Source organism: Oryzias latipes, chromosome 5 (assembly GCF_053564925.1).
Source record: "Oryzias latipes strain Hd-rR chromosome 5, Olatipes_Hd-rR_3.1".
In the NCBI taxonomy this organism is placed as follows: Eukaryota; Metazoa; Chordata; class Actinopteri; order Beloniformes; family Adrianichthyidae; genus Oryzias; species Oryzias latipes.
The window spans coordinates 35,229,281-35,242,255 of NC_136241.1; the positions used below are offsets into that span (position 1 = coordinate 35,229,281).

A 12,975-nucleotide genomic window follows, 5' to 3' on the forward strand; every position below is an offset into this window, starting at 1 on the left:
GACTGTTTTAAGCTGTCTGATCAAATAAAAGCCCTGACCTGTCCTCCAGCCTATTGTCTTTTATTTTGAAACTTCAAGCTTTTAGCAGCTGCTGCAGCTCATCGGTTACTGTTTTTCAGCATTTCCTGAGCTTTTCCAGGACCTTCCTTCCATGCTTCATGATTTAGAGGAGGAACCACCAAAAATCAGTCAGGATACGAATGTTCCGTCGTAAATTTGGTTCTGAGGAGGAAAGCTGATAAACTTTGGCTTCAACCAGGAAGTTTACCTGGAACCAGTGAGGCCGTCGACCATCTGTCAGGACCCCCCCTTAAATTTTATAAGTATCAGGCGTTGTCTGTTTGTTTGATCCCCGGGAAGATGGGGGGGACTCAGCTGTCAGATTTATAGATTTGATTTAAATTTTATTATTTCAGAGAAACGACAGAACAACAAAAAAAAAAAACTAACGAGTCCAGATGACTCTTCAAACCCCTTTTCTGCTCCACAGACCTCCATGACTGAGTCAGACAGATGTTTATGCTGCTGTGAGGCTGCGGACCCGCAGAACACAGTCCGCGGGTTCGAGTCCATCCCGGAGAACAGAAGAGAGCAGACGCAGCACTGGTGGGTCAGCTTTGCTACAACTTTAATCCACACATCTTCAACACGCCGCCTGTCGTCCTGCATCTCTACACGCTTTAACAAAATAAGTCTAGTTTCACGTCATCCGAACACGTTCATGGTTCGATTCTCTGTAGTGTTTTTCTCTGTGGACGCCAGGATCCGCGTCCCGCCGTCTAGAATTAATATTTCTGAACACGGAGACGAGACGGAGAACATCAACGATGAGCAACGCTGTGAACAAACACGCCGTTAGAGGCCGACGCCCCGCCCCCCGACGATCAGTGGTTAAAAAAGGGCCGACAGACGGGAGGTTCTCCGCCTGCAGCCTTCAAAGAACGGAGAGGTTCTGTGCTTGGAGACGCCGCGTCTGTGTATTTACAGTTAGGACACACGGATCGGAACCGACCCAGCGTTCTGTTAAAGGGGAGGTGAAGCTCTTTGGACCCGTCCTGCTCCTCGCTGCGTTTGTCCGGAGCAGAACCGCTTTTGCAACAGGAGACGGGTGAGAATCCTCTTAGGTCTGAACGTGGAGGATCGGCGTTTCGGACCGAGTTCTGGATCCGTGTGTGTTTTAGCGTTTCCGGCGCCTGACGGTCACGTGTTCAGCTGCTTTTGTTCCCCCAAACAAATGAAAATAATAAACCCAGAGTCTAATCTCAGATCTGGAACCTGACCCAGGTGGAGACGCAGACTCCTGCAGCAGCCGGTTCTGCTTGATCCGCTTCAGAACCCAGCAGGACCGAGCCGCTCAGATCGCTAAACAGTAAAACCCAAACGAACCCGAAGACGACATTTGGGACGTGAGAATGGGAGTGGAAATGCTACGGTCCCGCCACATTCAGGCGTCTGCTGGAAAGCTGCACGTTTCGCGTGGTGAGCTCCAGCGCGGCCCGCCGAGAGGCGATGGCGCCGCCTGCTGGAGAAAGAAAGAAGAACCCCTCCACCATCACAGAATGAGACGGACGCCCAAAGTCCTCCTGAGAGGAAAAACAAACCTCAAAAAGAAACCGAGAAGCATCAAGTCCTTTGCAGAAACCCCTCCCCCTCCCCCACCCCCCCATATGTACAACGACACTGTATGGCGTCCGCAGCTCCTCCGCCTCTGGGGGTCTCAGGTGGAGCTGCTCTTGGAAAAGCTGGGGTAGAGGACGGCCGCCGTCACGGCGACCATCACTGCGATGACCGGCATCCAGGAGCTCCAGCCGCTCTGTGGGGGGAGGGGGGGGGCAGAGGAAGAGATGAAGATGTCAGAAACAGACTCCTCTTCCTCTGCTAATGAACAGAGAGCAGCAGGAGGTGAAGAGGAGCAGAGAGGAGGACAGCAGGACAAACATGGAGGGAAATCTCAGCCCAACGATTTCCTCCTGAATTCTCCAAAACTAAAGATTATTTAATCTGACAGCAGATTAGGGACTAAATCCAGACATCAAAGAAGTTATTTTAATACATTTAAGGAGTGAGATCAAACAGGAACTGTGATTTCCTGCATTTATTGAAAAGGTTTTTTTTTAATTAAATATTATTTAGGAATATAGACTGAATTCAGGAACAGAAAGCTGTAATTTTCTGTCTTATTTTAAAAATTCTGTCCCTTTTGGCTACAAAACCATATTAAACTGTTAATTTACATCAGTTCTGTTGGTTTTCTTTCAATCTCAGTTCCCGCCACTACAGTCATCATAAACATTTATTTATTGCTGCTTTTATACATTTAGAATAAATAAACTAAACTGAAGCACCATTGGTTCCTTTTGCATCATTCGGCTTTCAAATGGACCAATCAGTGAGCTGCTGACAATCAGAGTTCATAAATATTTCAAATTGATCCTAAATTTGGAGCCAAAATACATTTAAAAAACTACATCTAATTATTTTGAAACAACAAACATGGAAAGTCAGAAAAATCAGAATCAAAGTTTCCTTTAGAAAATGTTCGTTTTACATATTTTATGACTTTATATTTGAACTAATAGGAATAACAATTCAATTGGATTTAAGTTTAAAGGAAAAATATTTCATTGATTCATTTTTTGTTGGAACCCAGAATTATTCAAATAAAACTTTGTAATCATCCAAAAAAAAAAAATACAGCCCCCCCCCACCCGCTCATAAAAGAGACGACCCAAAAAAAACGATCAAAAAGAAAAAAACCTTTTCAGAACCAAGACAGAAGAGCAGACGGGTGGAGACGACAGAAACACAGACGCTGAGGAGCATGCAGCACAAACGTGCACGCCGTGCACGACACCAGGCCTCAGGCAGAAACAAACCAAAGAAGGAAGCAGAGGAGGCGGGGCCAAGGGCGGGGTTAGTGCCTGAGGACGCCAGCTTCACCCACAGTGTTTGTGTTAAACTGAAAAAGAAGTCTTCCTGATCTTTGAACAGATCTGGCTCTGATTTCACGCTACAGGGAATATTTCCTGTTTTTAATCAAACATTTCTCATCGTTTGTCTTTTTAAAGGCAGATTTCTGCCGTTTTTCACCAGAGTGAAGTGAACGGACGTCCCGAACAGCAGTGGACCTGTGAAGATCGGCTGGACTGCTGTTCTCAGAAAAATGGCGGGAAGAGTTCAGAGTGGAGGTGTGACTGACAGATGGTCATGCGGTTAGAGCTGAAGACGAGACACGACGACGACCATCGGCCTCTGAAGGAGGGGGGAGTCCGATCTGAGCTTCAGATTCGGCTGCAGGTGACCCAAGCGGCTCCGGTCCTCGAGGACCTCCGTCACCTGCTCACACACCTGCACCATCGGGCTTCAGCGGCGCCCCATCAGGTGTGTTTAAGAGCATGGCGGAGGACCAGGACTAAAGGAGGTCTGCTCCTCTGCAGGAGCTTTTGGAGATCCTCAGAGGTCCCGCAGCCGCTGAACCCCAAGCCAGACCGGGACGCTTCCCCTCCACCCTTCAGAGGCCGAGGACACAGCCACACAGGTGAACGGGTGTCGCGCTGGAGTGTACCTTTCTACCACAACTGGCCGAAACACCAGTAGAGCAGAGCCAGGACAAGGCCCATGAATATGGCTTGGACAGGCTGCAATATGGATGGCTAGAGGAGGAGGGGGGGAGGGGGAGGGGGGGGAGAATAAGAACAAATCAGCCAGCAAAAAATCAACTAAAACCAACATGGAGTGTGGAGCAAGGGAGGGGGGGCGGGGACAAACACGGGAGCGGCGTCCGCTCAGGTGTTTGCATGAAGCAGCAGGCGGAGCTCGGCTCCAGACAAACATGGACGCCATCGCCTTCACTCCTTTGATCTTCTCCTTCGGGGGGGGGGGCGGGATCTTCACAGAACCACAGCGGGTTCAGGCAGAACCGACGATCACGGCTTTCTGCTGAAATCATAGAAGCTTTTCTCTGAAATCAGCGTTTTCCCGTCGATCATTTTATGGAGAGGAACGTCTGTGTTTCTACGCTAAACCTTTCAGAAGTGTCATGGTTTAGATGTGGAGGTAGAGGAGGGTGGACAGCGCGTTTGTGAGGAAATAAAAGCCGCACCCCCCCCCCCCCCCCCCCCAGAAGACCATGGAGCTTTGTGTGGAGACGTGAAGAGGATCGTCCCTGAACTCTTCCTGTTTGTGGGCGGCAAACTAAAAAGGTTTTCTTAAAGTTTACACCCAAATAAAGCATCTGTGTACCCCCCCATCCCCTTACAGAGAGCGGCAGCTCCTTTAGGAGGTCACTGAGGAGTCAAAGGGAGAAGGACGATGAAGATGTCTGGAGCTTGAACTAATAATGACGGGACAGGAAAACCCGGACTGGACTTTGGGTCTGGATCTGGACTCACAGAGCTGCTCTTGTCCTGCAGCAGCTTCAGGCTGCTCCTGCACTGCTGCAGCTCCTGGTGGATGTTCAGCTTCTCCTGCTCCGTCTTATGGTACTGCTGACGGAGGTCCGACAGCTGGGACTGAGTATCCTCGTACTGCAGACACACAAACACAACGACATGTGACTGGAGTCTGGATCCAGAGGAGCCGGTGACGGAGCAGAACCACGGTCCGAACACGGCGCCTCACCTCCCTCTGCAGGGTGTGCGTCCGGGCCTGGGCCTGGTCCAGCTGGCTCTTGAGCCGGCTTGCATCCTGCATGTGTTGGTTTTCCAGAGAGCCGAGTTTGTCCTGCAGGACCTCCTCCCTCTTCTCCAGAGACTCCAGGCTGCTGCTGAGGACCTGACTCTGCTCCTTGGTACTGCAGGGACACAATCATCATCATCATCATCATCCTCACTGAGCAGCACCGTCCGTCCATCCGCTAAGGTCAGAAGCTACATCCGGAATCTTCTGTTTTATTGATCGACTAAACAATAATGAGAATGGATTTGATTGCAAACGGTGGAGTTTAGGAGAAGAAGATGTTCAATCAAAGCCGTTTGCTGATTTCACGTATCCTGACCTGCCTGACATGCAGCATCAGCGCCTGGGGGGATTGAACCATCTAGATGGATCCTGCAGCTGAACGCTCCCCCAGACACGGGTCAGAACCCGCAGAGCATTTTGTCCACAGGACCAAACTCTGACTGCATGTTTTATGTCACAGAAATTATTTCATAGAGCAACCAAACAGGAAATTCTCAGTAAGTTGGTCCGTTTGTCAGCATTTGTTCCTCTTCTGATCCTGGAGGTTCTTTTTGCAGAGTGGGTTGTGACAGGAGCCGACGGACGGAGATGGATTCAGGCAGGAAGTCAGCATGTTTTCCGTTTGCTGAAGCCGACAGAAATGCTGCTGAACGCTCCGTGAGGATCCGCCGTCCATCGACCTGCTGAGTCGGCGTGCAGACTTGGAGCTGCCCTCTGGACTCAGAGGTACAGAGGTCCTCCACAGAAAACAGCTCCAGCTCCCAAAACTCACCAGTTTAACATCATGGAAGTGGAAAGTCTGCAAAAGCCTGGATGAACGAACAAAGCAGTGAGTTGTTGTTTAGCACATGCTGGCCCTGCCAATCTGTGGACTTCTCCTTGGAGGTTTGCACAGCGTTCCCTCGTTTATGGGGGGTGGGGGTTACCTTTTAAAAGTCACCTAAAATCTGCCAAGTAGGATTACAGAACAACTCCTACAAACTTCAGCCACTTTTCTCAGATGGACGTGAACATTTTCACCCCTTTCTCTCTTGTTTAAACTGTCTGTTCAAACCCATAGAAAAACTAGAAGGAGCTGCATTTCCTAAAGAAAATGAAGGGTTGATGCTATTGCTGCATGAAAATGAAACTTAAAGGGCAATGATGGGCAAAAAATAAAATAATGATCAAAGTTGATCATCAATAAAGTGAAAACAGCACAACAACAAAAATATGTTTGTGAAAAATGCCAGAGCCGGGTATCGAACCAGCGAGCTTCTGCACCAAGGATTCCCCATTTATTTCAATGGAGGCAGAAATCCTGGAATATCTGGAATAGTTCAAGGATTTGAAGGACCAAAAGTCACAGCTGGAAAAAGATGAAAGAGCTGTATGGAATTACGTTTCTGCCATTAACTGAAAGGGCGTAAAGACAACTAAGCGGGCGTATTTAGGAACTGAGTGAGTGAACCTTAAAACCGCGCAGGCGCAATTCTAACCCTGAAGTGATCTTGCGCGGTCAATTCCTTTTTGCGCACTCATGTGGATTTACACTCAGTGTTAAGGGGGCGTTTTTGTCACTTTTGGGGCAGGAACCTTTCTGGTTGATCTGATTGGCTGAAATTTGCATGGCCTATTGGCGAGGCAGAGGGGCGGGACGTTAATTTTTCAGTGCGGGGGGGGGGGGGGGGGGGGTTAACAGGCGGCTCTTGAGCTGCATGTCGCTCTCTGCCTTTTATCATATTTTCTATATTTAGTACTTTCACAACCATAAGGTGAAAGTCTTACATTTTCTCCAAAATGTACAGAGCGGCCCTAATGTGTTATTGTGTGACTTTGGTAAAGAGGATCTAGGAGAGAACAGCATGATGACGGTACGGAGAGAGGAGAGGACGTGAAAGAAGACACCCCCCCCCCCCCCCATAGTACAAAGGAGCAGATATGTGAATAATGCAGAACAACTTCGTTTTGGAAACCCTGGAAATGCATAGGCATGAGGCATAGTTTAAACTGCAAGCTATCAGCTACGCGGAGGAACACGGGAATAGAGCAGCTGTGGTTCGGTTAAATTAGATCTTCACAGATTCGGACTTCCTGCTTCAATAACTTTTCTGATCAACGTTCAAATGTGTCAGCAAGTATCTCACTCATTTTGTATTAACACAGAGAGTGAACTACAAAAGCATTTTTAAAGAAAAAAGTTCGTTTTTATTGCCTTTTAATCAGAATTGTTCGTTTTAAGCTGTGAATGTAAACAGAGCAGCGAGCCGGCTGCCAAGGGACCGTCAACAAAGTGCAACCTCTGTGAAACACAATTCTGTAAAAATCAGTGAACTTTTAAAAAGGGAATAAATGTCTATATTTATATGAACTGGTAATGAAGACTCGTCAGCATAGTCATGCTACATTATTATTTATTATACTAAATTTTGTTAGAAAGTCAACCTCTATTTTATTTCTTATAGTTCTTAAAATTTAATAGAGATATGAATCATAACATAAATGCTCAATAGCTCTGAAGATACTAAAGCTTCTGTCACCAAACCTCCTGTACTGACTAATCATGACCTCATTGTCCTACTGCAATAAAGATTATGCAAAAAAAATTTTTTTGGCACCTTCAGAGCTATTCAGGATTTTTGACCAAATCTGATCCATTTGTAATTATGAAAAATTCCTATAAATAAACAAAGTGAACTATTGACATTCTTTATTTTAGTATGACAATAAGGTCATGTCAAGTTACTGATAACTTTAGTCATGATTCATATCTATTAAAATTTGAAAAAGTATATGCAACAAGATAAAATAAAGATGGACTTTCCTACAAAATATGTATTGTAACAAGAATGTGCTTTCTGATAATTTTATGATTTTTTTGTAAGATTATTGATTTTTACACAGTGGTGTTTCACAGTTCACAGAGGTTGCACTTTGTTGACGGTCCCTTGGCAGCCGGCTGCTGCATGTCTGCATTCACAGCTTAAAGCGAACAATTCTGATTAAAAGGCAAAAAAACGATCTTTTTTCTTCAGAAATGCATTTGTGGTTCACTCTCTGTGTTAATACAAAAGGATTGAGATACTTGCTGTCATATTTGAACGTTGATCAGAAGAGTTATTGAAGCAGGAAGTCTGAATCTGTGAAGATCTTTCTAACTTATCGAACCTCAGCTGCCAGAGAATTTAAAATAATGAATCCATGGTTCACAAGTGAGGACGCTGGAAAACCAACTCCGACAAGACAAGAAGACGCAGCAGCAGCTGAGTTTCCGCGAAAAAGGAAAGGCCTGTGTTGGAAGATCGACTCGAGGCTGAGCGCTGCTACTCCAGCAGATGACCGTGAAAAGCTGTCCATCCTCCCCCCGGCTTACCGGGACGCAGCGCCGGCGAGTTACTTTGGGACTGCAGGACTTAAACTTGGCCTGAGGTGTCTGCTTTCACTGTTCTTTGGAGCTGCATAGCAAAGAGACGGACTCTGATGATGAGGAAAGGGAAGCCGGTGTGTCTGATAGAGATGTATTCCAGCTGTTCCAGATACAGAAGATGAGGACTTTGATGGATTAGAAATGCTGATTGATGACTGAAAAAATAAATCACAACCAACTCAGTTTTGTGCTCGCTGCCTTTTTTGAAAAAAACACCAGCGTGCACGTTTCACCGGTATGTGTGTTAACGTTAAATACAGAAAAAAACACAAAACTGAAACGGCGCTGTTGTAAGGAGAGGAGAGGAGGGGGTTATGAGAAATAACATGGCTTTAATTGTGTGTTTGTCTGGCAGGTCAGTGTGTGGTGTGGCTCTTTGACTATCACAGTTAGAGATGTCAGCTCTTTGTGTCAAACTTGTTTGCCCCCCCCCCCCCCTGTTAGAGGCAATCATAGGAAAAAAACGCGGATGTAACGTGGATTAAAACATTAACCAACGACCCGAAACTAAGGTAAGAAAGTGCAGCTGGTTTTTCTGTGCTGTATGTTTTTCTCATGTGAAATTCACTGCATTTGTTACCGTTTTAATGCTTTTAATCCACGTTACAGCCGCTGTTCGATTTCTATTAAAGCCCCAAAATGAAAGTCCCGCCCCGCTGCTTGACATGCAAATTTCAGCCAATCAGATCAACCAGAAAGGTTCCTGCCCCTAAGTGACAAACACACCCCTGAATACCGCCCCCAAGTGACAAAAACGCCCCCTTAACACTGAGCGTAAATCCAGGTGAGGGCGCAAAAGAGAACTGACCGAGCAAGATCCCTGCTCAGTTAGGTTTTCAGCCGTTCAGTTGTAAAATACGGGGTCGCTTAGTTAGAAATGCGCCATCACAGTTGTAAGGTTCACTCACTCAGTTTCTAAATACGCCCGCTTAGTTGTCTTTACGCCCTTTCAATTTTTGGCATTTATGTAATTCGATAGAGCTGAACATTTGAATATTTAAACAGTTGAAATAGATGAATAACTGTAGAAGGAGTTAAGCATCAAAACATGGAGGAAGACACTAGAATAAAGAAGGAGAAACAGGAAAACAATGATTGAAGGATTTATAACATTCAACCAATAAGTCCAGGATTCTAAAATGAAAAAGATCTGATCATGATCAAAGATTAATGCAGATTTGGCAAACTGAACACATTCTGTACAGGAGACACGACACGGAGATCGATTCACAACAGCCAATCAGGATTAGGAACACAATAAAAAAATAAAAGGCACTGAATAAAATCTGTGGAACTGGGAAAGTTGAACCTGACAGACTGCTCTATAAGGAAAACTCTGAATGGGGGCTCCATTTCATTGGACGAGGTCGGTTTAATGCGCCAACTTTCACTTTCACCGTCAGAGTTGAAATGTTTTTCTCACATTTCCCATCATGCCGTGGGACAGGATGACGGCTGCATGCGTGTGCGTTTGTGTACCTGCTCAGCTCGGCCTCCAGGCGCTGCAGTTTGTCGGTCAGAGCCTTGCGCTCCGTCCTCAGGCCGTCACAGTCCTGCTGCAAACACGCACACCGCTGCTGCAGCGCCTCACAGTCAGCTGAAAGGAGCAGATCAGGAATGAAGCCCAAACGCCACAGAACAGGATTCTGGTTCCTCCGCGCCGGTCAAGCTCATCCGGTACCGTACCGGCACTTTTGAAACGGTTCAGGTGCTCGAACTCGTAACATGAAAAAACACGACACATTCCAGTGTGAGGAAGCAGCGTGACCAGGGAAGGGGAGCGCTTGGATAAGCGTCTGCATCTCCGTTTTCACACACGCCGAAGGAACAACGGATTTTCCCGCTCATCGCCACGACGACGGCCTTTTTTCAGAGCGTTGTGATCCATTAGGTCACTGAATTTAGAATCTGCTGCTGTGAGGTACAAACGTTTGCTCACATCGCCTTCAACTGAAGCTCCGCCCACCCGTACGGCCAAACCCATTCTTACGTGAGCCCGCCCACAAACGCTGGAAAGGTAAAATGATTGGCTAGAGTAGTAAAGCAAAACGGAATTAAACACAAGAGGTTGTCTCGTGCGAAACAAAGCGCAGACGTTTTCGTATGGTTCCGGTAGAAGCGTATAAACCGGTACCGGTACCGACTTGACACCAGGTTCCTCAGGGACGTGGAGGCGCTCACCCTGCAGTCGGCTGGCGCTGCTTTGCAGCTGCTGCTGCTGCGTGAAGGCCTCCTGCAGATGTTTGATCTCCGCCTCGTACTTGGCTGCCGTGCTCCTCCAGTGCTCCAAGTCGGAGCGCACGCCGCCCAGGTCTGCCTGCAGGGCGGCGATCTCGCGCTCTCTCTCCGCTGTGGCCGTCTCCATGGCGTGTCGCAGGACGAGAATCTGGAGCGGGAACAGTCAGATGGTTATGAACCAGCCGGGCGGGTGGTGGAGTGTCTACCCTAAGACCCGAAGGTCCAAGACTCGAATCCAGAGTTGTTCATAAACACTAAATAAAGAGTCGGTGTCTCTGCGGAATCAAACTGCTGAAAGCTTTCCAGGCTGTGCAGACCACTGCTCCCCCAGGGACACTCGGGTGTGCGGCAGCTCACAGGACTTCACCTTACAGGTGTAGGGATTTTTTTAGAGTTCAGAAGGAGTCAGGTACCTCCTCCTGGGCTGAGTACAGCTCCTCTCTGGTGCTGCAGATGGTGCTCTCCCTCTGCTCCCTCAGGGCTTCCATGTCCGTCTGCAGCTTTCCCAGTTGAGCTGCGCAGACAGACACAGCAGGTGAGGCGGACTACAGAAACATCTCTGCCCTCTTCGTCCAGAAACCACAGGGTTTCTTCACTCACTCTGCAGGTACTGGATCTGTTTGGTCGACTCCTCCGTCAGCTTTGACGTACTCCTCCTCTCCTCCTCCAGCAGAGCTGCAAGCAGAACATCCCATCTCAGCCCAAACACGTGTGTCATTCTGCTCCACGGCACAGAGTGATTTCTGCCTGAAAGCTCTCGTCCTCTTCCAACAGAAGGTTCCCAGCAGAACTAGACGCTGGCGTGCGATTGGTCAGAAACAAAAAGGTTTCTAGTGTGAAAAGCATAGCGGTGCGTCTGTGTGTGTGAAGATTTAGGAGCCAACGTCCTCAGAAAAACTGCTTTGCATTTCCTCTGCTGACCCGAGAAGTTTTGAACCAACAACCAACCTTCCTCTAACTCCTTTACAATCCTATAGCTAAGTGCACGTGTGCTGCAGAGGGGAGGGGGGGTTGGACGGCTGCTCCTCTTTTACCTTGTAGCTCCTGACATTTCTGCTTCCCGGTGTTGGCGAGCTCCTGGGCCTGTAGGAGCTCCCTGTGGAGGTGGTGGATGACCTGCTCCGTGTCTGCAGACTCCAAACCGGCTGGACTCGAGTCTGCAGCAGAGCAACAGCTTTCAGCAAATCCTCACCTCCCTGAAGGATGGAGCCAACAGCAGCAGCAGCAGCACTGTGCTGAACCGGAGAGGCGGTGAGCAGTTGCCATGGTTACCTTTGAGCAGAGCTCCTGTGTTCCGCGGCTCGTTCAGTTCCTGGTCGTCCATGTTTCCGTCTGAAACAGGAGGTCAGAAATACTGTTGTGGTCTGGATTTCCTGTAGGAGCTGAAGGTCAGAACGTTAACGGAGACGCTGACCTGACGTGTCGTCGCTGCTGCGGTCTTTGCTGGGACTCAGCGTGTCCGACATGTCGGACTCCTTGGCATCTACCTGGTTCCCTGTGGAGACGGACAGATGAGCGCGGAGTCACGACCTGCATCAAACACAAGGCCGTCCTCCTCTGAGGGGGAGCTGATGGCGGTGAGCGCCCCCCCTACCTTTGAGTCGGTCAGGGCTGCTCAGTGTGTCGCCTCCTGCAGTCTGGTTGTTCTGAAGGTGGGCGTCCATGACTTCTACAAACATCCAGGTGTTTCAGTTCTCCTCAGGGACACCAGCACAGTCAAATCTTCAGATTCCGTTCTTACCGTCAAAGTTGGCCAGTTTGTGGATTGAAGAACTGACCGTGTCCTTCAGCTGCCTGACAGCTGCAGGGAAACAAGAGGAACAACAGCAAAAGGTGGATTAAAAGTCCAACAGTTTGTAAAGATTCAAAAAACAGTTTTTACTGTAATGGATCAACATTTGCCGAAAAGAGCAGAAAAACACACAGCAGACATGCATCGCTGCGAGTCTGATAAAGTCAGAGGTTAGAGGTCAAGGCCAGACGCTCTGGAGTGTCCATCATCGACATCTGATCCAGAAACAGTCCTGGTTTCAGATCAGCTGAAGGAAAAATCGGATTCAGCCTCAGAAGGAGCTCAAAGGAGGGAAACAAAGAAAACTAAGTCATGCAATTTACTTATGACCCTAATGTTTTGACTTTGCATTATTGACTGCACCTACCCCACCCCCCTCTTCCCCATTCTAACCCCTTGTCCCCCCCCATCTCTAAAATCCTGCTCCATTTCCTTCTCTACCTTTTTCCTCTGTCTGGTCCAACAAGGAATACACATAAATATAATTATCATAAATAAAGCTTAGCCTCAATTACAAAAGGGGTTTATACAAATATACTCCATTTGTCTGAAGACCCATAAACCCCTGATGTAACAGTAAAATCTGTCCAACACACGAGGCCTTCAGCTCTGATCTGCTTCCTCAGCTGTTGGACAGGACAAGTTTAGAAGAAAAAAAGAGGGAAATAAAGACCAGAATGGGTTTTTTTTATGGTCAGACCCTGAAAGAATGACGAGGCGGTTCAGACGGAGCCTCAGCTCCATGCAGAACTCAGGTTGGTCAGTCTAAGGATCCGACTAAAGCCTTAGACACAGCTTTCATTTTCTTCACCCCCCAGGATCCAGACTGGAGCAGCTGGAGGAGGCCGTTAGTGCGTTT

The 12,975-nt window shown here is 47.8% G+C and overlaps 1 protein-coding gene across 16 annotated transcripts in view; it reads right to left on the reverse strand.

Moving 5' to 3' along the window:
• Positions 1–604: 604 nt before the first annotated feature.
• Positions 605–12,975, reverse strand: part of slmapa (sarcolemma associated protein a) — a 47,767-nt gene continuing 35,396 nt past the window's right edge. For 10 of the 16 annotated variants that reach the window (XM_023955333.2, XM_023955330.2, XM_078947811.1 and 7 more), the window contains 12 exons: positions 12,066–12,125; positions 11,919–11,993; positions 11,739–11,819; positions 11,597–11,656; positions 11,359–11,481; positions 10,925–10,999; positions 10,738–10,838; positions 10,268–10,472; positions 9,566–9,683; positions 4,621–4,792; positions 4,392–4,526; positions 605–1,813 (listed from right to left, as the gene is read on the reverse strand). In XM_023955333.2, the coding sequence (XP_023811101.1) occupies positions 1,718–1,813; positions 4,392–4,526; positions 4,621–4,792; positions 9,566–9,683; positions 10,268–10,472; positions 10,738–10,838; positions 10,925–10,999; positions 11,359–11,481; positions 11,597–11,656; positions 11,739–11,819; positions 11,919–11,993; positions 12,066–12,125 (1,301 nt within the window). In that variant the 3' untranslated portion in view covers positions 605–1,717. Of the gene's footprint in view, positions 1,814–3,565; positions 3,654–4,391; positions 4,527–4,620; positions 4,793–9,565; positions 9,684–10,267; positions 10,473–10,737; positions 10,839–10,924; positions 11,000–11,358; positions 11,482–11,596; positions 11,657–11,738; positions 11,820–11,918; positions 11,994–12,065; positions 12,126–12,975 lie in introns of all 16 variants that reach the window. The other 6 variants (XM_078947815.1, XM_023955332.2, XM_078947812.1 and 3 more) reach the window with 1 other exon arrangement.